Source organism: Leuciscus leuciscus, assembly GCF_965113295.1.
Source record: "Leuciscus leuciscus genome assembly, chromosome: 1".
Taxonomy (NCBI): domain Eukaryota; kingdom Metazoa; phylum Chordata; class Actinopteri; order Cypriniformes; family Leuciscidae; genus Leuciscus; species Leuciscus leuciscus.
This window is the reverse complement of record NC_138725.1, coordinates 474,196-498,112: the sequence shown is the minus strand read 5'-3', so window position 1 is coordinate 498,112 and position 23,917 is coordinate 474,196. Positions and strand designations below refer to the sequence as shown.

At 42.7% G+C, this 23,917-nt stretch overlaps 2 protein-coding genes across 2 annotated transcripts in view; one reads left to right on the top strand and one right to left on the bottom strand.

The window, feature by feature from the left end:
• LOC309480263 (uncharacterized protein) overlaps positions 1-23,917 on the top strand; it is a 179,101-nt gene that overhangs the window by 91,035 nt on the left and 64,149 nt on the right. The gene's annotated exons all lie outside the window — the stretch shown is intronic.
• LOC309481933 (uncharacterized protein) lies at positions 4,856-9,441 on the bottom strand. The gene is made up of 2 exons (XM_082147041.1): positions 5,703-9,441; positions 4,856-5,525 (listed from the first exon to the last, which is right to left on the bottom strand). The coding sequence occupies exon 1, from the start codon at positions 7,836-7,838 to the stop codon at positions 6,102-6,104; it is 1,737 nt and encodes a 578-aa protein (XP_082003167.1). The 5' UTR covers positions 7,839-9,441; the 3' UTR covers positions 4,856-5,525; positions 5,703-6,101.

The following is a 23,917-nucleotide window of genomic DNA, read 5'->3' as shown; positions in this document are numbered from 1 at the left end:
ATCAGATTGCGCCTCCAGCCACATAAACCAGTCCATGGTCTCCTGCAAACTCATGTTCAGAGTAGAACCCTTGTAGTTTTCCTCTTTGTCCTCATCCGGTATCCTTCACAGTCTTGTACATATCATCACATTGAAGGCAACGGGGTATCAGATAGGGAGTTCTGCAGGTCCTTCTGTGCTCCTCTGTTTACCACACCTGATGACAAAAGAAGAGAAAAGTTCATGTGTAAAACATGTTCAGATTTTTCTTTTTTAAATGAAATGTTCTGGTAGCAGTGATTCCTCAGCATTCAGTCTAGTAGTGGTGTGCCACATTAGTCTAGTGTAGAAATGAATGTTATATTATGATGATTAAAATAATTTTAGCCCTAGAACCTTGACCTGAATCATAACTTAGAATCGTCACTCAAAACCACCACAGCTGCACATAAACCACAGAGGAAATGACCTGGTATAGAAAACAATACATTAGGCAACATCTATGTACAGTACAACATGCATTTAGATTCTGCGCATATATTTTCACTTACTTACATCAATTGCTCGATCAATATTATCATCACATATTTTACGTTTACATTTTTAACTGTAGGTACCACAAACAATTTAATATAGGTAAGTTTGTGTATATTTTACACATAATAAAATACTGTATGTGCTGCTTATAAACACCAGACAGATTATGATTTATGAAACTCATCTCACTTGCACAAAATAAATGCAGTAATAGAAAGCATAGAAACCCACAGGTGAAATACACTGAAAATGATATGCATTTAAAATGTGGTCGGGTCGAAAGTCATCCCTCTGGATCTCCTGCCTTAAGATTGTTTTCCACTCACATTTTACAGCTTAGCTCTAAGCAGACTTTCTAACAGTCTCTGATACTAATCTTCCTCACAAGCTCAAGCATTTCCACTTCTGACATCTCACAGAAACTGGGTGATTTCCTGTTCTGTTGTTTAGTTCCAGAAACAGCCGTTGCGTAGGAAATGCCATTCTGATATGGGCCTCTCGCTACACCAAGAGTGTGTTTTTGCACTAAAATCTCACTTACACACAGCAGAAAGAGCCCTGGGGTCCATGGGGGAAAGTCCGGGCATCTTTCTTTTGGGGGTCCAACTTAAACAAGAGAGAAAATAGTGCAAAAACTTAGTTCTGACTTTTAACTCTTATTTTATCCATTATTTATTAACTTTATTTTTATTAAACTTGAAATGACATTTGTCACACCGGAATGTGAAGTTATTAATTTATACCAGCATTTAGTTTCTCCACTGACAGGAAAAGGACAGCAACCACTTCTTGGATTTATACAATTTATTTAATAACAATTTACTCACAATAATAAAATAGGCAACAGGATAAAAAAGTAATGAAAAGCAACTCACTGGTCAGTTAATGCTACAGCACAATTCCCCACCATTCATCAATTCATCAGCTTAGATTTATACTCCAAATCCTATCCTATATCAGTATATAAAAATCAACCAAACATAAAAATAAAATGTACTGAAAGAGAAGTTCGACAGTCTTTAGTCAAATCCCAAACCCCGTTCAAGGTTCATTGGCCTTATATGGAAGTCCGACAGACGAGCGGGCCGCGGAAGGGAGTGCTGATTCAGATGAGGCGGTCTAGTTAGTTCGGCCCTATATGCAGCTCCGTGATCAAATATAAACAGCGGCAGCACTGAAGAGGAGTAAAAGTAGCCTTTAGTCTCACACAAAATACTAGGCCAGCTCTCTCTCACACACACATAATTTTGATAGGCAGGACAACTTTCCTTTACTTAGCTCAAATCAGGCGTTGAATCCACCGCATGAACCTCTGCGTCCCTCTTCTGATCCGCTTCACTTATCTCCATTTATGCGTTGCAATCAGATCCGTGCCCACTGCTCGTCTGGCTGTGACTTTCTGTGATCAACCGCAGCGATCGGTGTTACTGCCCGTAAGTTCAGCTCGCGTTGTGCGTGCGTTTCTCTGCACACCTTCACTCTGCCCCCGCTCTCCTTTGTTTCTCGCTTGGCTCTTCTTATACAAACTGCCACACCTGTCCTTAATTAATCCATTAGTCCAAGCAGCGCTGCCAAATGCCACCAATGTCAGAGCAAGAGGGTTGGGTCTGTCAAGTATAACTGTTCGGGAGTATTTAGACCCACACATAAGCAACCAGTGACACAGCAATAAGTGATCAAAATACACAACACACAAAGCAAATAATAAATTACGTGGGTGAAATAGATTACACACAAGGGGTTCAATACTATAGACAGACAGATGTTCCACATTTGACATTTCCCCCCCTCTTTAATAGAGGTCGTCCCGACCCCTTACTCACTGCGGTACCGGGCTGGGGGCATTCCCAAATTGGGGCGCTCGGAGCGACGTACAGTAGGCGAGCTAGTCTCATCATGCTGGGCTGTGGATTCTGCTGGAGGGTCAGGTGGTTGGGCCAAAGCTGGATCTCGCTCTTCAATAGGTGGCTGACAATTGTACGTCACCACCAGGCCAGGAAGCCACCAAGTTGGAGGGGGCATTGGTTCCATCGGGTGGCATGTTGGAGGTTGTGGTTCCTCTGGTTCCTGACTATGCTGCAACATATCCAAGGGGCATAATTGGAGGTTATTCCTATGTACTGTACGGGTGGGTGCTTCCTTACCCTCTGGTCGAAGTACATAGACCGGGTGGTTTTCCCGGAGCTGCTTGACCACCACATACGGTTCTGGTGCCCACCTCAGGTTCAACTTCCCTTTTGCCCTCCTGCGGAAGTTGCGGACAAGCACTCGTTCCCCTGGGAGCAGGGATGCCAGCTTGACTCTTCTGTTGTATCTGGCCTGGTCCCGGTCCTGTCGTTGTTGAGTATGCCTGGTTACCGTCTGATAGGCATGGTTCAAAGCTTCCTGGTGCCTCTTCACCCACCCCGACAGGGTATGGGGCTCAGTTTCAGGTTTCAGGCCAGTTGCCCAGTCGACCGGCAACCTGGCATGCCTCCCAAACACAACGTAGTGAGGGGTCATCCCAGTGGTGCTGTGAATGGTGTTGTTATATGCCTGGACAAGAGCGGGAAGCCGGTTTGGCCACTGGGCTTGGCTGGTTTCATCCAGGGAGTTTAACAGCCCCAACAGGGTCTGATTGAACCTTTCACAAGCTCCATTCCCTTGGGGGTGATAGGCTGTGGTGCGGCTCTTCTGGCAACCGTAAAGTTGGCAAAGTTCCTTCATCAGTGATGACTCAAATGATGCCCCCCGGTCTGTCAGGATCCGTTCAGGACAGCCAAAGGTCTGGATTAGGTTGTTGTATAAGGCTTGAGCTGTTGTGTTGGCAGACTGGTCTCTCGTGGGCACTGCAAGGGCATACTTCGAGAACAGGTCAGTTACAACTAAGATGTAGCGGTACCTGTCCTCAGGCCGCCCCAGGGAAAGATAGTCTACCCCAACCACCTCAAATGGGTAACTAGTTAGAATGGATACAAGAGGAACCCTTACCTCTGGCCCAGCCTTGGCACAGACACATTGAGGGCAGGTAGTCGTCCACTCCTTTACATCCTCAGTCATCCTTGGCCAATAGCAACGCTGCCGCAGGATAGTAAGGGTCCTTTCACTACTTGGGTGTCCCATCTCACCATGATAAGTCTCCCAGACCTTCCTAGCTTCTTGCTTGGGGACTACCACCTGGAAGATCTCTTCTTCAGACCCTGCTTGCTGGTACCGTCGTCCCAAAATGCCGTCTCGCAGCACAATCCGATCCCATTCTCGTCTTAGTTGTTTCGCATGTGAGGACAAAGGGCTACTAACCTCCCGGGGTGGAAGTCCCTGTTCCTTCCTCTGCCGCATCTGCACCAGCTCTGGGTCTTTGGCCTGCAGGTCTGCCCAAGACGGTCCTCCTTCTACCATCACCCTCCTAGCAAGGGACGGCATTGGATCTTGCGGTTCTGGTAACCTGGAGAGAGCATCTGCATTTTTGTTTTGGGTACCTGGCCTGTATTTGACGACGTACTTGAAGTTCGCCAGCTGGGCCACCCACCGCTGTTCCACAGCACCAAGACGGGCAGTGTCGAGATGAACCAATGGGTTATTGTCTGTGAACACAGTAAATTCAGCTCCATACAGATAATCTTTGAATTTCTCGGTTACAGCCCATTTCAGGGCTAACAATTCTAGCTTAAAAGAACTATAATTCTGATCGTTTCTTTCCGTTGGCTGGAGACTACGGCTAGCATAAGCAATCACTCTCTCTTTTCCCTCTTGTACTTGAGCTAATACTGCCCCTAGACCATCCAAGCTGGCATCAGTATATAGCCTAAACGGTTGGGAAAAGTCTGCATAAGCCAATATGGGTGTGGTGAGTAATGCTTCCTTAAGTAAATCAAAGGCCTGCTGGCATTCAGGTGCCCATGAAATCGCAGCAGTCTTACTATGTGCAGCAGTGCCACGTGTCAATGCATTCAATGGAGTGGCTATTGTGGAGAAGGCAGGTATAAACCGTCGATAATACCCTGCAAATCCAAGGAAGGATTTTACCTGTTTCACGGTCTGGGGAATTGGCCAATCTCTTACCGCAACGGTCTTTACTGGATCGGTTGCCACCCCCTGCTCACTGATAACGTGCCCCAGATACAGTTGTGTTCAAAATTATTCAACCCCCCCAATGCTGCAAATGGTTTTAGGGAATTTAGTGTACATTTGTAATTGTATTCAGAATGAAATCCTACAAGACTTCTTAAAGAACCATATGCAACTAAAATGACATCAATTGGTTTTGTAATACAGTAGTAAATGTTTCTTTTGTGAATTCTTCATTGACACAATTATTCAACCCCTTAAAGACTACCACTCTGAAGAACAGAGAGGTTCATTGAAGTGTTTTCAATCAGGTATTGAAAACACCTGTGGATGTCAGGGAGCAGCAATAAAGCCTAATAAGCACCAATTAGGCAACTTTAAAATGACTGTGATACTCAGCTCCTTCTAGACATTTACTGGTGTGGTTACAAACATGGTGAAGTCAAGAGAATGGTCCAGGAAGACAAGAGAAGAGGTGATTACTCTTCACAGGAAGGGCAATGGCTATAAGAAGATTGCAAAGATGTTAAACATACCAAGAGACACCATAGGAAGCATCATTCGCAAATTCAAGGCAAAGGGCACTGTTGAAACGCTACCTGGTCGTGGCAGAAAGAAGATGCTGACTTCGACTGCTGTGCGCTACCTGAAGCGTAGAGTGGAGAAAAGTCCCTGTGTGACTGCTGAGGAACTGAGAAAAGATTTGTCAGATGTAGGTACTGAAGTTTCTGCTCAGACAATACGGCGCACCCTGCGTAATGAAGGCCTCCATGCCAGAACGCCCAGACGCACCCCCTTGCTGTCTCCAAAGAATAAGAAGAGTCGACTGCAGTATGCCAAAAGTCATGTGGACAAACCACAGAAGTTTTGGGATAGTGTTCTGTGGACTGATGAAACAAAATTAGAACTGTTTGGGCCCATGGATCAACGCTATGTTTGGAGGAGGAAGAACACCTTGCCTACTGTGAAGCATGGCGGGGGGTCAATCATGCTTTGGGGCTGTTTTGCTTCTGCAGGTACTGGGAAGCTTCAGCGTGTGCAAGGTACCATGAATTCTCTTCAGTACCAGGAGATATTGGATGACAATGTGATGCGGTCCGTCACAAACCTGAGGCTTGGGAGACGTTGGACCTTTCAACAGGACAATGATCCCAAGCATACCTCCAAGTCCACTAGAGCATGGTTGCAGATTAAAGGCTGGAACATTTTGAAGTGGCCATCACAGTCACCAGACTTAATTCCGATTGAGAACCTCTGGTGGGACTTAAAGAAAGCAGTTGCAGTGCGCAAGCCTAAGAATGTGACTGAACTGGAGGCTTTTGCCCATGATGAATGGGCGAAGATGCCCATAGATCGCTGCAAGACACTTGTGTCAAGCTATGCTTCACGTTTAAAAGCTGTTATAACTGTAAAAGGATGTTGTACTAAGTACTAAGATTGAATGTCACTTGGGGGTTGAATAAAACTGATAATAATGTGAGCACAGAAAAGACATTTGTGGTTATTTCATTATAAATGTTATGTTATATTTGTCTGACCTACACGTGCCTCTTTGATTTAATTGTAAGCAGGATGACTGAATGATCAAAATCAATGTCAAACCGGCCAAAACAATCAATTTCAGTGGGGGTTGAATAATTTTGAACACAACTGTATGTCACTTTGCGCTGAAACAAGTGGCATTTTGCAGGTTGGAGTTTCAGCCCATGGTTGTAGAGGCACTGAAAGACCTCTTCAAGATGATGCAGGTGACTACTAAAATCAGGGGAAAACACCACTACATCATCCAAATATATCAGTAATGAATCATTTACTAAGTTGCCTAAGCAACGTTGCATTAGTCTTTGGAATATAGCAGGGGCATTACATAATCCAAATGGCATCCTATTGAATTCATACAGCCCGAACGGAGTTGTAAATGGGGTCTTCTCTCTATCCATTGGATGCATTTCCACTTGCCAATATCCACTTGCAAGATCTAATGTAGAATACCACCTGGCAGATTTAAGTCCAGTCAAAGCCTCCTCAATACGGGGCAGCGGATAGGCGTCTTTATGGGTGAGAGCATTACGTTTTCTGTAGTCCACGCAGAATCTCCAGTTTCCATCTTTTTTCTTCACAAGCACTATTTGGGCTGCCCAAGGGCTTGCGCTCTCTCTTACCACGCCACTTGTCAGCATATTCTGTAACAAAGATCTCAGTTCTGCATACAAGCTTGGGGGAATGGGACGGTACCGCTCACGACTGGGGGGTGCTGAACCCGTGGGTATTTGATGTTTCACCACTCCAGTACAGCCAAAGTCTTCATCATGGCTGGCAAATACTTTTGACCACTTGTGCAACAGGTTTGTCATATCCTTCTGTTGGTCTGGAGTCAGGCCGTCTCCCTGTAGAGCCAGTGCTGGATGTGATTCAGTTGCGTCCGTACCCCCCACCGTCCCAATGTGTCTCACCTCTACCTCCACCACATCTGCTGCCACACTGTTGAGGACAAGCTCTTGTTCCCCTTGGATATCAGTCATAGCCACTTCAGTCACTTGAGCCAATGGCTGTCGCTGGGGGACCTCCACAGGGTATGGGTTAGGGTTGCACAGCCGCAATGGAACTCTTCCATCATGCAGCACTGCCAGTGTGCGGCCCACACACCACTCTGAGTCACTATCAGGGAGGGGTTCTACGATCACATTACATGCCTGTTTGGAGGCACCTTCAGATACCTGTGTCCACACAAGCATCTCGGTCTGGGGTGGAATGACCACTGGTTGCTGGCGTAGTAATTTGGCCGTGCCCTGGTAAGGGGGGAGCGACCCTCTAGTGGAAATGCGATGACACTCGGTAAACGCTCGAACCCAAGCCTGGCCTTGGACCAGCGGTATGGTCGTCTTAAAAGCAACCAACCCTGGGTGGTTCCCTTGAGTGAGAGCAGACCAGAAAGAATTAATAATATTCATACCAAGTATGCCCTTATCTGGCCCCAAGCATTCATCGTTCACAATTATTACCCCCTTTGCAGGCACATAGATGCTTCCTACTCTGGAGTCGACCAGAGCATAGCCAATATATGGGATCTTCAAACCATTGGCTGCACGTAGGGTCAACCAGGGGGTCTCCTCAATATTGGTCAAACAGGTACTTCCTAGGTATTTTTTAAACAAACTTTGGCTCAGAAGGGTAACCTGTGACCCCGTATCCAGCACAAATGGCACCGACATTTCATTCATCTTTATAACAACATCAGGACACTCACCGATCAAAGCGGATTTCTTTTGCGACATGGGCCCCTCATCCTGGCCAACAGCCCCCACTACTTGGCCCTCAGCTGTAGGGGGAATTAAAAATCCCACCGCCTGGATGGTCTATGCGGGCACCAGCGCTGCACATGTCCAGCTTCGCCACAGCCTAAGCAAATGGGCCGTCTCTGCTTCCCACTGGTAAGCCAACATGGGCGCTTGTCGTTGCCTCACCTGAGGCACATGTGTTGGGGCTGCAGAACTGCTTGTGGGTCGAGTGCTGGGGGCTGGCGGTGCTTCTCTCGTTGCTAGTTGCGCCCTGACCTCTTCCATTAAACTGGCCGAAAGGGCCTTCATCTGCTCTCGCATCTCCCCCATTAGGTCCTGCTGCAGTTCTTCTCTTAACTGGCTTTTCAGTAGTTCTAGGTGGAATCTATCGTTTCTTGGTGGTGGGGCTGTGACCCTCTGGGAGATGGCAACCTCCTCCCCCTCCTGTAACTCCTGTTCCAGAGCCCACGCTTCTTTGCAGGCTGTACTGAAAGTCAGGCGTTCATCTCGCCGGAGCTGGCGGCTTAACTCCTGTTTGATGGGCCCTGCGCATAGGCCAACCATCAGTTGGTCCAACAGTAGGTCCTCTCCATCCTCAGTACCACTTGCATCTCGCTCCTGCCATCTGGAAAAGAATTCTCTCAGCCTTAGTATATAAGCACTCACAGTTTCTTCTGCACGCTGTCTACAATTGAAAAAACTTGCTCTCAACTGTGCCTTAGTGGTTGGTTTAGCATACAGTGTTTGTAACTGTTGCAGTACTTTTGTTCAGGTGTTCTTACTTGAAGGTTGCACGAGATGCAGCTCACGCTTGGCATCGCCTTCCAGAGCCCCCAGCAAAAAGTCTGCTTGCTGTTGTTCGCTCAGTCCTTGGGCCCTCAGCATGGCCTCCACCTGAACCCTCCATTCTCCAAATTTAGCTCTATTGCCATCAAATTTCGGAATCCATGCAGCCCCCATGAACCATGGCATAAGAAACTGAGCCATAATGGCTGGATTATTGCTACCCCCTACTGACAAGTTACCACTATTGCCTGGAGTCGAGTCCATTACCTATCAGTGGAGCTGGTACCCTGCCTGACTACGCCACTTAATGTCACACCGGAATGTGAAGTTATTAATTTATACCAGCATTTAGTTTCTCCACTGACAGGAAAAGGACAGCAACCACTTCTTGGATTTATACAATTTATTTAATAACAATTTACTCACAATAATAAAATAGGCAACAGGATAAAAAAGTAATGAAAAGCAACTCACTGGTCAGTTAATGCTACAGCACAATTCCCCACCATTCATCAATTCATCAGCTTAGATTTATACTCCAAATCCTATCCTATATCAGTATATAAAAATCAACCAAACATAAAAATAAAATGTACTGAAAGAGAAGTTCGACAGTCTTTAGTCAAATCCCAAACCCCGTTCAAGGTTCATTGGCCTTATATGGAAGTCCGACAGACGAGCGGGCCGCGGAAGGGAGTGCTGATTCAGATGAGGCGGTCTAGTTAGTTCGGCCCTATATGCAGCTCCGTGATCAAATATAAACAGCGGCAGCACTGAAGAGGAGTAAAAGTAGCCTTTAGTCTCACACAAAATACTAGGCCAGCTCTCTCTCACACACACATAATTTTGATAGGCAGGACAACTTTCCTTTACTTAGCTCAAATCAGGCGTTGAATCCACCGCATGAACCTCTGCGTCCCTCTTCTGATCCGCTTCACTTATCTCCATTTATGCGTTGCAATCAGATCCGTGCCCACTGCTCGTCTGGCTGTGACTTTCTGTGATCAACCGCAGCGATCGGTGTTACTGCCCGTAAGTTCAGCTCGCGTTGTGCGTGCGTTTCTCTGCACACCTTCACTCTGCCCCCGCTCTCCTTTGTTTCTCGCTTGGCTCTTCTTATACAAACTGCCACACCTGTCCTTAATTAATCCATTAGTCCAAGCAGCGCTGCCAAATGCCACCAATGTCAGAGCGAGAGGGTTGGGTCTGTCAAGCATAACTGTTCGGGAGTATTTAGACCCACACACAAGCAACCAGTGACACAGCAATAAGTGATCAAAATACACAACACACAAAGCAAATAATAAATTACGTGGGTGAAATAGATTACACACAAGGGGTTCAATACTATAGACAGACAGATGTTCCACATTTGACACATTTGCATTTGCAAACTGCTGCTATTCCTCTGCTGTCGTCTCTTCAGCGCTGCTCGCGCGCAACAAAGCTCAGCTGATCGTCATCTGGTTAGAAAGTAACGGCTCCTCTCTCTCATCAAAGCTCCCGTCGTTTGTTCGGCTCTCCGTTACAAGGTTTGTAAACTCGCCAAATAAATATAAATACAGAGTCTACTCACTATATATTCAAACACACATATAAACTACATTTATTATACATTACTACGTTTTTACAGTGTTTACCACTCGTTTATTGCACAGTATCTGGTATGAAGGTTTTAGCCATTCATGTTACTCAGAAAAATAATATCACAGGTTTGGTTCACAAATAATGCTATGCATTTTTTCTTATATCTTTATCATTTGCATTTGAATATAAGACATTTTAACTCTGAATTATAACTTCAAGTTTAGTCTCACTGACAAAAAAAAGAGGAAAAAGCTATTATGGCTTCAGAAGACTTACAACACATGAGTTGTTTTCTGGGACATTTTTGGAGCTTAACCATTTTAACACAAATTGTTGCATTGAATTGAACTAGACAAGTGTACATAAGAATGGTTTCATGAATGATTTACACAATTTTTTTCTGCTTGTGTTTCATGCAGTGAAAGTGAACGGGGACTGGGGTTGCATTATGCCTGAGATCTGCTTTCGGGTTCCACAGACAGAAAGTCAAACAGGTTTGGAACGTCACAAGGCTGAGGAAATAATTTAAATTTCACAACTATCACTTTAATAACCTTACTAACAGTAAATTTTGTACTTTGCAGGGATCTCGGTAAGCTGAAATACAAGTTTGAACAAGAATAAAAATCCTCCTGTAGACCTGAAAATCACTGAAGTGTCTGGACCATCCACCAGAAAAGAGGACAAACACACGTACCTTTGTACCTTTACACTTGTCTAACTCTTTAAGTACCTCACATGTCCATTGTGAAGATGATATTATTGATTGCATTTTATGTTTACTCGATTGCAGTGAGTAAAGGTGCGGTCACATTTGTGAATTTCGTGAAATTATTGTACACAGGCAAAAAAGTCCATTGGCCATTGTCAGCAGTGTAGTGATGTAATGTATGAAGCACAGCTCACACAGGAGTCACTTTCCAGCAGCTTTCTGTTGGTCAAATCCAGAGATTTCCAGTGATCAACTTGGTCCCATAAGTGACATTTTTGACCACAAAGTAAATTGCTGATCGTGTGGATTCTTATTGAAATGATTGGAATTCACCTGTGAACATTCACAGAACAACAGATCATTTTACTGCACCTTAATACTGTTTCTGGGTCGAAACCTCTACCTATACTTCCTCTATCTTGTTTCATGAGAATACTCAACAACCATTTATGAGCACTGTTGATTCAAGTCACACATTTAAGCTTTTCAAAAGCCATAGTGTACATTACAGTCTCCAGTCTAACGGCATCCCAGACTTCAACATTTTATGATTCACAATAGCTGAATAACTAACCATCTGAGATTTCGCTATAGAGATAAAGGTTAGGATCATAATTTTCAGGAATATTACAGCACAATGAGTGCATATTAGCACTGTTTGTTTTTGGCATCTGATAGAGCTTTTGGACTTGGAAACAGTGATGTCAGACTTACCATCGGACTGAAACACAAATGTTTTAAAGTTAAGTGAAGATGGACATTTTTAATTAGTCAAAATGTATGCAAATTCCATGCAAGTGTCTTTTCTTCTATAGCCTATTGTATATAAATGGTTGATTATTCATGTTGCTTATGTATTATACAATTTTTTTGTGTATTCATTGATATGAATCTATAGTTAGCTTTTTTTCCCATGGAGGTGTATGTATAAAAATGAATATAAAATATTTTTTAAACAATTCTTATTTTGTATTTGGTTCAATTTGTTTATTATAATAGAAGTCAAAGGTAACCATAGTAACAACATGAAATTAAATAAAAAAAAAAAAAAATGAAATGTGGTTCCTGGAGGCACCCGAAGTGGTTCCACACAGTGCCTTATATAAGAGTTCCTCAGGAAACCTGTGTGGTTCCTCAGAGAACCGGCCCTATATAAAGGGTCCTAGAGGATCTACAGACGGTTCCGCCGGTGTGGCAAAGTGAAGAACCCCAAAAGGTTCCTCCAGGCACCTTTTATTTTTACAGTGTACGAGCTGTCATCTTGCCAACACCATCTGGTTCTGACATGTTGTGTGCTTGTGTGTGGTCTGGACAACTTCCTGTTCCGCCCCTCATCTCTTCCAGTCCGCAGAGACACATCTGGAAAACACTCACGCCATGTTTGAAGAAAATAACCCCTACGATAATAAAGTGGGTTGTAATAAGGATAGGCTATGGCAGAGTGTAAACACTGACTTTATAAAGACAAATGCAAATAACTATATTATACTGTTTCACGGTGACGCATTCACTGCATACATATTCATTTTCCCACTCAATTATGTCGTAATAACGAGATCTTATCTCATAATAACGAGATGTTAGTTGGCAGACGACACCACGCTGTTCTTGAAAGATGGAAAATATGTGTCAAACGCTTTAGATTTAATTAACCAATTTTCTTGTTCTTCTTAATTCTTCTTGTGCTTCCGGTTTAGCAGATGGAGGCATTGAGATTTTAGATTTTTCTGATATGATAAATATCTTTAAGATAAATTGGCTTAAGAGATGTCTTGCCAATCCAAACTTCATTTGGTATTTTATCCCCAACCAAATATTTAATCAAATCGGTAGTCTCTCCTTTATTCTAAAATGTAATTATTTACTGTCTACCTATCGCCTTGTCCAGATTTCATCAACAAAGTCCCCTTGCTTGGAAGCTATGTTACGTTCACAGTTTCTCACCTCACAAAACATTATTATGGAATAACAGTGATATCACTGTCAGAAATAAATCTTTATTTTTTCCCAGGTGGTTCCAAAATGATATTAACTGTATTCTCTCCTTATTTGATGATTCAGGTAACCTTTTTACTTATGAGAATTTTATGACTTACCACAATTTCCTGATTCATCCAAAAGAGTTTAACACAGTGGTTAAAGTAATCTCGCCTGGGTTAATTCATCTGGTTAAAAGCCACTCCATATATAATCCAAGAAGAACAGTCTACTTTACTCTTAGATGGAATTGATTCCCTTTCAAGGGAACTCGCGCTGCATCAAGCGATGCGGGAACGCCCTGCGTGATTGCGTCGTGAAGCTCATGTGTAATCAGTCCAATGGAAAGACGAGACGTCATAGGCGGGTGACATCATCGACCAGGAAACTATAAAGCACCCCTGGAAACAGACCGCGGCAGCTTCTGTGCCTTCGGCAAGCGATCTGTGTATTCTGTCCTTGTCATATTTATTGTTGTCTGTCAAGTTGCAATACATATATTATGACAAAAGAGAGTAAGCAAGCGTTGTGTGTTTCCTGCCCACGTTATATCACGGGTGGGGACACACACTTCAGCTTTGTGTTGCTTGTTTGGGAGTGGAGCATGCCAACAGTCAGTTCTCGAGGGGGGCTGACTGTGAGCATTGCGAGAAGCTGTCCGTGAGGAATATTTTCAGGAATATGACAGCACAATGAGTGCACATTAGCACTGTTTGTTTGTTTTTGACATCTGATAGAGCTTTCAGACTTGGAAACAGTGATGTCAGACTTACCATCGGACTGAAACACAAATGTTTTAAAGTTTGAAGATGGACATTTTTAATTAGTCAAAATAAAAAATTAAAAAATACATTGATTTATTTCGTGGAGCATATGTGTTTCCATGCATTTTGTTGAAATGTCTTTTCTTCTATAGCCTATTGTATATAAATGGTTGATTATTCATGTTGCTTATGTATTATACAATTTTTTTTGTGTATTCATTGATATGAATCTATAGTTAGCTTTTTTTTCCCCATGGAGGTGTATGTATAAAAATGAATATAAAATATTTTTAAACAATTCTTATTTTGTATTTGGTTCAATTTGTTTATTATAATAGAAGTCAAAGGTAACCATAGTAACAACATGAAATTAAATATTTAAAAAAATGAAATGTGGTTCCTGGAGGCACCCGAAGTGGTTCCACACAGTGCCTAATATAAGAGTTCCTCAGGAAACCTGTGTGGTTCCTCAGAGAACTGGCCCTTTTTAAAGGGTCCTAGAGGATCTACAGACGGTTCCGCCGGTGTGGCAAAGTGAAGAACCCCAAAAGGTTCCTCCAGGCACCCTTTACTTTTACAGTGTACGAGCTGTCATCTTGCCAACAACTTCTGGTTCTGACATGTTGTGTGCTTGTGTGTGTTCTGGACAACTTCCTGTTCCGCCCCTCATCTCTTCCAGTCCGCAGAGACAGACCCATCTGGAAAACACTCACGCCATGTCTGAGGAAAATAACCCCTACGATAATAAAGCGGGTTGTAATAAGGATAGGCTATGGCAGAGTGTAAACACTGACTTTATAAAGACAAATGCAAATAACTATATTATACTGTTTCACGGTGACGCATTCACTGCATACATATTCATTTTCCCACTCAATTATGTCATAATAACGAGATCTTACGTCATTAAAACGACATATTTTCTTGGCCTTATAAGGACATGTGTAGTCATGTACAGAATATGCCTTTATCCACATCAAACTGATATAGCCAATCATGCCTTTATCACACTTCTACGTTCAACAAGCTGAAGCGAATAGTAGCAGCGCCCAATCAGGCAAAGTTAATCAGTGAGGCCCTTTTTAAAATATATTTAATAGGCCTATACGTTTTTTTTTATATTATATATATAAAATTAAATATAATTAAATTAAATCACTAGGTAATTAAGATATAGCCTATTAACAAAAATAAATGTGTGTATATATATATTTATACCATGGGCTGTTTAAATACTCGATTCTGATTGGCTGGAAGGTGTGCAGTAAAACCGTTTAATGCACAGGTAGTTCCAGTCAGTTTGATTACAGTTCAAAATTAATCCGCTACATTCAGGAAATTACTATATATTGGGCCCTTAGAATGGTCCATTACCCTCCTGTCTGTCATAACAATTTTGCTTTGGCTAATTTTACTGGGGAAAAAATAGAGGGAAAGTTTCTTGAAAACCTTCATTTATTTATATAGGTGCTCACAAAAAGTCTTTACAAGTGCCTTGTAAACTGGAACAAATAAACTGAATATGAGAACATGTCAGAATTTCTAATGGTTTCTCCTAAACACTGACGTTTGGCCTGTTGTAACGGGTTGTGGCAGACTTAGCATCTTTTATAATCTGAGCAGGGGGCTCATATTTGTAGCAGGGCTCAATGTCGCTCATTTTGATAGACATAATGGATGAAAGTGTGCCATCAAGAGACAGTTTATTCCGTGTGTCTGTCTTGTTAAGTCCAACCACGGAGAAGGTTCGTTCAGCATCAGCGTAACATTTATGCATTTGGCAGACGCTTTTATCCAAAGCGACTTACATTGCGTTATCCTATACATTTATACATAGGCATGTGCAATCCCCTGGGATCGAACCCACAACCTTGCGTTGTTAACGCAATGCTCTTACCACTGAGCTACAGGAAAGTCAGAATGTAGCAGAATCAACACTAGCTGTGCAACCGTTACCAGTCTTGGGAATTGTAGGGTTCCACTTATGCGGTTCTTCAGAGTGCTGAGATAGGCCCAAATTCGATCCATCCTGTGGTACTCTCCATCTGCACTCTCTCTGACAACAGCATCTCTCCAGATGGCATCAGGGATGTCTTTTTCTTCCATCATCTAGTACTCCAGGAATTCATCATTTAAGTGGTCCTGTTCCCTCAGCTCGTCATATGGCAGGAGATGGTTGAACCTAAACATTAGAGAAACAGAATGAACCATCACTTGTATACCAACTCCTAAACTTATTCCACCTTTTCTGGTAGGATGGATACCTTTGAACAAAGTACTGCACAACATCCACAGCAACATCCGTTGAAGTCCACAAACTTGGCATACTGCAGCACTTGGTCATTCAGAGGTAACTTGGCCAAGGCATACTCCACTGATCTTATGAAGAAACGTCTTGCTGCCATGTGGAACTTCTTAACAGCCTCAGGGGAGACATGACCAGCTTCAACGAGTCTGTTTATTCCGTCCTAGATGCGTGTTCCATCTACGCAACACTGACAGATAGCTAACAGGAGTCAGAAAAGGGCAGACGTAGTAGTAAAGCTGAAAGTTTTACTGTTTTGTTCTTTCCTCTTCTTTCTCTTTTTTGTAAAACTGAAATATACAAAGATTACAAATGTCTTGTTACAAAATATTCTCAAAATAAACACAAATGAATTTCCGCTGTTTACAAATATTCTCTGAGCACATATCAAAAAGCTACAATCATTTCTTCTTAGTGTAATTATCAACAAATTGCCATCACTGAAAAAAGATATAACAAACTTACAGGCAAAGCCTTTCCGAGGCACAAAAACTTAAAGAAAACAGAGAGATGACTTGTTGGCCCACCGCATGGAAAGAAACTGGAACACAGCGGCTATTTCCTGGTTAACCTCTAAACCAAGAGTCACATGACCTAAACTAACCACTAAGAAAACAGTTTACAATAATACATTTCTTTGTTATAACACCAAACTGCCACAAGATGGTGCTAACAAATAAAAAACAAATGTGTGCCATGACACTCCCCGCCTGGTATTGTTTAGATACCACCATATAACTCGAGAATGTTCACATTAGACCTCACAAATATCAGTCCTCCGTTGGCATGAGCAGAACTGTTTCTGATATAGGTCTGAGGAATGTCTTGATTGTCCCATTCCTTGCAACTCTTAGTTCAAACTCTTTTGTCACTGCTGGGAAAAATCTTGGTCACAAGAGCCATAGGCCATTCATTGCGCTTACTTTGAGCATCCTTAAGAAGGACAACATTGCCCTCTCTTAGATTTCTTCGTTCCTCTTGCCATTTACTTCGGCTTTGGAGCGTTGAGAGGTATTCACGCCTCCATCTATTCCAGAAAGTATTAGCAAGATGTTGCACCCTTCTCCATTGCTGTCTATGGAGATTGGTTTCCTTGAAGTCACCTGGAGGTGGGAGGAGTGTATGACCCTTTTGAGTTAGGAGCATGGCTGGCGTTAACAAGAAAGGTGAATCTGGGTCTGTGGAAATGGGAACCAGGGGTCTTGAATTGACAATTCCTGTAACCTCTGCCATCAAGGTAGACAACACTTCATGTGTCAAGCAGGAAGGACTGATCTGTTGGAGCATGGAATCTAGTATGCGCCTGGAGACTCCTATCATCCGCTCCCAGGCTCCTCCCATGTGGGATGCGTGAGGTGGATTGAAGACCCATGAACAACCCTCTCCACCCAGGTACTTCCTCACACTAGGCTCTTGAGGATCATTTACCACAATTTCCAGCTCTTTACAGGCTCCTACAAAATTGGTCCCGCAGTCAGACCGGATTTGTTTGGCAGGACATCGTAGAGCAAAAAACCTTCTCAAGGCGTTTATAAAGGTGGATGAATCCATACTGTCAATCAGCTCAATATGTATGGCACGAATACTCATACAAGTGAAAAGAATAGCCCATCTTTTGCTCTGAGCTTGTCCTCCTCGCGTGCGCCTTGCGACAACTGTCCAAGGTCCAAAAACATCAAGACCGACGTGCGTGAAGGGAGGTTCAGTGCTCAGGCGATCGATGGGCAAGTCCGCCATCTTCTGCTCAGTTACCTGTTGCATACGACGCACTTGTGTACAATGCTGTTGATAAGCTTCCTAACACCAACAATCCAATACCCTGCATTGCGGATAGCTGATTCAGTAAACACACGACCCTGATGTTTGACTCGATCATGGTAATACTCCACAAGTAGCTTCGCAGCATGACTGCGTCCTGGAATAATCAAAGGAAACTTCACTTGGAGATCCAAAGTTGCATTTTTAAGCCGACCTCCTATCCTGAGAAGACCTCTACTATCTACGTAAGGGTTCAGTTTTTTCAGAGCGCTGTGCCTCGGGATGTCATTTCTTTTGGCGATGCAGGTGAGCTCTTCTTGGTAAGCTTCCCTCTGAACGCTCTTGATTACAACTTCCTCTGCTTGTAACAACTCTTTCACTGTACGAGGCTTAGCACAGTAGTGCCATGAGCTGCAGGCTCTTTCTCCATCATCAGACGACTTGTAAGTCTGGGCGACATGTATGAAAAAAGCTATGGCTCTGACTAATGACCTCCAAGAAGAGAATCGCTCGAATCGTTGACATTCAAGATGAAAATCATCGGATACATTAGTAGCAAGAGGACGAACTTCTGTGTCCAACTCTGGCCCGAGGAGGTCAAATTCCCTCTCCTCCAGAGACAGATTCTGATCCATTTGCGACAGGAAGGCAGGTCCTGTAAGCCAGGTGGTGGTGCCCAACAGAGCTGCAGGAACGGAGCGGGTGGCGTGATCTGCAGGGTTATGCTTAGTAGACACATAGTGCCATTGCATTGGGTTTGACACTCTGTGGATACGCTGCACTCTGTTGGCTACGTATACATAGAACCGTCTTGTCTGGTTATAGATGTACCCCAGGACGACTCTACTATCCGTGTAAAACTCCACAGCATCTAGAGTGAAGTGCAGCTCATTTGTGATTATCTCTGCAGCTAAAACCGCAGCTCCTAGTTCCAGCCTGGGAATGGTATGAGCAGCTTGCGGAGCTAATTTGGCCTTCCCCAAGACGAACCCAGTGTGACATGCTCCTTCGCCATTGATGACACGAAGATATGCCACTGCTGCAATCGCTTTGACAGAAGCATCAGAGAAAATGTGAAGTTCCTTCCTCAGAGCTGTAGAGAGAGTAGTATAAACATATGTTCTAGGAATCTCCAGCTGTTTGAGATCTCGTAGGGATCTCCTCCATGCATTCCATGCTTCTTCCTTGTCTTCAGGGAGGGGAGAATCCCAGTCACAAGTCTCACCTGAGAGTTCTCGTAGCAGAAATTTCCCTTCAATGATGACAGGGGCAACGAACCCAAGTGGGTCGAAGAGACTGTTGACAGTAGCCAGTATCCCTCTGCGAGTAAAGGGCTTCTTAATGTCGGTTACATGAAAGGTGAATGTGTCCCCTTTCACATCCCAGCTAAGTCCGAGACTACGTTGGATGGGAGTAGGGTCAACTTCCAAGTTGAGATCTTTGAGTCCCTTCGCATGATCTTCGGTCGGGAATGCATTCATTACTTCCTTGCTATTAGAAGCAAACTTGTGCCGTTTTAAATTTGAAGTGGCCAACATTTTCTTTGTTCGTGTCAACAGATCGATTGTTCCCGCAGCTGTGGGTGTTGACAGAAGTCCATCATCGACGTAGAATTCTCTCTCTACAAAGTGTCTGGCGTCTGAACCATATTCCTCCTCACCATAAGCCACTGCTCGTCGAAGACCATAAATGGCTACAGCAGGAGATGGACTATTACCGAACACGTGCACCCTCATGCGGTATTCAATAATCTCTTTGCTGGTGTCATTATCTTTGAACCAGAGAAAACGAAGGAAGTCTCTATCTTCCTCTTTCACAATGAAGCTGTGAAACATCTGTTCGATGTCTGCAGTTACAGCTACCAACTCCCTTCTAAAACGCAGTAAGACTCCCAAGAGGCTATTATTTAAGTCAGGACCAGAGAGAAGAACATCGTTCAAGGAGATGCCCTGTTTTTGCGCGCTGGAGTCAAAGACAACTCTGATCTGACCGGGCTTCTGTGGGTGGTACACCCCAAAGGTAGGTAAATACCAACATTCCTGGGCTTCTCGAAGAGGAGGGGCTACTTCGGCATGGTCACGATCAAAGACGTTCTGCATGAAGGTAACAAAATGAGACTTCATCTCAGGCTTCTTTTCCAATGTGCGCAAAAGGGAGGTTAGGCGTGTAAATACCTGTTCTCTATTATTAGGGAGTCGTTGGCGAGGTGTTCTGAATGGGAGTGGTGCAACCCAACTATTGCTCTCGTCCATGAACATCTCTTTATCCATGATGTCCAAAAAGCGCCTGTCTTCAAAAGACAATCCAACTTTATTATCCTCCTTTGTCCTCTCAAAGATGGTATCTCCTATGGCATAGTCATCAAAGATGAAGGTGCCGTGCGCCAGAGATATCTCAGGCAGAGGCTTGATGTCAAACTTCTCCCTAACGCTGAGTTTGTTGGGACATGGAGGAAGTAGAGAAGGACGTCCATTATCAAGTACATGGGTACGGTAAGCACTAAGTGCTGCAGACCTGTGGACGGATCCTAAGCAGACGTCTCCGACTACGACCCATCCTAGGTCTAGTCTTTGCGCGTAGGGTGCGTTATTAGAACCATTACGTTGCTCCCGTACTTTATGAACCTGAAGGATGTCACGACCCAAAAGAAGAAGAATTTGGGCTTCTGGATCCAAAGGAGGAATGCAATGAGCAATGGGCTTTAGGTGAGTGTGCCAACGTGCTGCATCAGGTGTTGGTATCTCGGCCCTGTCGTCTGGCATATTGTTGCATTCGATCAACGTTGGCAATTTCACCTTCATTACTCCATCTAAAGACTCTATAATGAAACCAGTAGCTCTTCTTCCCACGGTCTCTGTCACACCTGCACAGGTACGTAGAGTATATGTTGACTTCTCTCCTTTGACATGCAGCAAGTTGAAGAACTTGGTTCTAGCGAGCGATCTATTGCTCTGGTCATCCAGGATCACATAAAGCTTGATTGCTCCTTCTGGGTGGCCTTCTGGGTAAACCTTAGCCAGGCAAATCTTAGAGCATGATCGTGAACATTCACCGTAACCACAGACTTCTGTACACTTGGAAGTTATAGCAGGTTGAGGCGTGTCTATCTCTCCCTCCCCGCCATGATCAAATAAGTTTGAAGGCGGTGGTCCTGGATGAAGCGCTGCGATATGAGCATCACTGCCACATTCCTTACATTTAATAGCTGCCTTACAGTCCCTGGCCAGATGAGTGGCTGTTGCACAGCACCTGTAGCAAACACCTTTCTCCTTTAGAAAAGTCTTGCGCTCATCCAGAGGTTTGATCCTAAAACCTCTGCAACGATTGAGAGGGTGGGGCTTCTTATGAATCGGGCAGATCTTATCCACATCATCCAACTCATAGTTTGAGCTGCGTGTCTGACTCACAGTTGCTGCTGACACTTCCGTCTTTGAATTGCTGCTCTGGTTTCAACACACTATGGATTCCTGAAGACAGAGCAAAACTTGGATTGTTGCGTGTTCGAGCCTCTCTGCAGATGAAATCACAGAAGAATGAGAATGGAGGAAAGGTGACTTGATGTGCTGTTTTGTACTGAGAACCTTGAGCCATCCACCTCTCCTGAAGACTGTAAGGTAACTTATCGGTAACACTTTATTTTGATGGTCCCCCTTTAGATAGTCTATTGATAGTCTGCTGACTATAACTTACTTCACAAGTACTTATCTACTTACTCTCATCAGATTAGTATCTGTAGATTGTCTATTAAATGTTTGTAGCAATCATTACACTGTATGTAACATGTAAACTGCTATTAAACATTCTGTCAGTAAAGTGTTACCAATGTGTTATCAATTTAGGTTGTAGATGTTCAACAGCGTATTTGTAGATATGCAACAAATCCTCAAGAGGTTCTCAATAGTACTTTAAATAGTCACCATGTAGATATTCACCAATGTATCAACAGACTTTCAGTTAACATGCAGTTGTCTATAAGTAGCAACACAACATCATTTCAAATGAACCTCAAGTATAAATCTGCTTAGTTATACTTGATCTTTTGCTTTCGCAAGGATTTTCAGAAGTGCTCTACTAACTGTTTGTTGCATATACATTTTAGATTGTAGATGTTCAACAGCGTATTTGCAGACATGCAACAAATCCTCAACAGGTTCTTAGTACTTTAAAGTACAGCAAAGCAAGAGCTTTTAAGTAGTCAGCATGTAGCTATTAACCAATGTATCAACAGACTTTCAGTTAACATGCAGTTGTCTTTAAGTAGCAACACAACATCATTTCAAATGAACCTTAAGTATATATCTGGTTAGTTACACTTGATATTTTGCTTTCGCAAGGATTTTCAGAAGTGCTCTACTAACTGTTTGTTGCATATAAATAACCTTTCAGTAAACTGTCATTTTACTTTGAGGTAAATTCATATATTCATCTGTTGCCACATTTGGCCCATCAAAATGAAGTGAAAATCTAAGAAATGCTGTTGAATGACTCTTACAGGCCAGCATCACAGGTTAAAGTCAGTTGATTTTCAGCAGACAGTCAATAGATAGTAAGTACCGACACTGATGAGTATTTGGTTTAAGATTAAGAAAATAACAGTACCACAGTAAAATTACATATCTGCCAAATGGGAAATAAATACCAGAGTCATTAGTTTGTTCATTAAACTGCTTTTAATGAAATGCTGTAAATAAAAAATAAAAAAATAAAAAAAACATGACATTTTTGTATTACCAAGTTAACATAAAACCTTTTTAGGGTTATAAACATGAATTTAAGCAACAACAAAATAAGAAAGAAAAACATTTAGTCAGTGATAGAACTGACTGATATCATGCAAAAGCTTTCCGAGAATTCACTGTCTGTGTCTCCTGCCTAACCAATAAGTCCATTCTATATATATTAGATGTTTTTTGAGAGCCTTCTCTGACCGGTTTGCACGCAACCTCCACACTTCCGTCTTGAAGTTTGCCCATGCTCTTTCAATGGTTTGTGTGTGTACCCCTGTCAATGGATTGACAAAATTAATGCTATGGTTCACTGTGTGGTGTTGGTATCCTCTCTCTGAAAGTGTTGAGTATGCACGCCACTCATCACTATGAATGATGCTGCCTCTTTTCACATGCTTCTCTATTATTGGTAAAAGGGTCGTCTTGTCCCTTTTGTCCACCAACCGCAACACTGGTTTTCGGGAAGGCAAAATCTCAACCATTCCGAATACCCAGCTTTTCCTTCTCCATGCACCTCCATAACGCCCTCTGGCATACTGAAAAAAGAATTAAAGAAATTAATGTCAGACACTCCTGTTTTCTAAAAGTCAAAAGCACTAGCCTCAAAATAACTATTTTCAGGTCAGCTGATAGGCCTACTACTAATCCAAAATGCAATTTACAGTATCTTACGTTTAATGCTTTAGATTACAGCCCAGAAAGTACTACGTAAGATACTGTAAATTACATTTTGGATTAGTAGTAGGCATATCAGATGACCTGAAAATGTATAGTTTAATTACTATCTGTAATAATAGTGTACCTATAAAGTACATACATGTAAATATAAGAAAACAATATGTAAAGTTTGTGGAATAAAGGGGTAACAACATGGAGAATGAAAAAATTATTATACTGTAAGTATTATCGAACTAAGGGGTACTTTTTCTACTATTATATTTGGAAGCAATTTAGCGAGAACATACAATGCATACTTTTTTTTAAATAATAGTGTACCAATACATAAAGGCTATTTAAAAATTACAGGGTACATGTCTGTGCATTTATACTTTTTTTGTTGTTGTTTTTGTTGTTGATAAAAAGCGCAGATGTAAAAGTGCAAAAGTGCAGATGTTTTAGATTTGGCTTACATGTTTCAAGGGAAGTAAAACTAAAACTATTGCATTTTTTTTTTAATACTGGGGAAATACTCTTGTTCCATGTAGTTACAGGGTAAGTGGTGCTTGTTAACCTCTTGTTCCATGTACAGTAGTTACAGACTAAGTACAATAAAAATACATACACAGTCTAATATCACTGATTCAGAAACCTTTGTTTGAAAAACAACATTTCAAAACAGACTTGCAACACTTCTTATTCATCTAAAACATTTTTTTTAAATAACATTTTTATTTCAAATACAGAGAGAAGCATGTTTTGCCCTTTGTTTATTTTTCTTGCTTGGCGTCTTCCTCCTCTTG

Coding starts and splice junctions, on each gene's coding strand:
- LOC309481933 (XM_082147041.1), bottom strand. CDS start 7,838: ATGTCGCAAAAGAAATCCGCTTTGATCGGTGAGTGTCCTGATGTTGTT.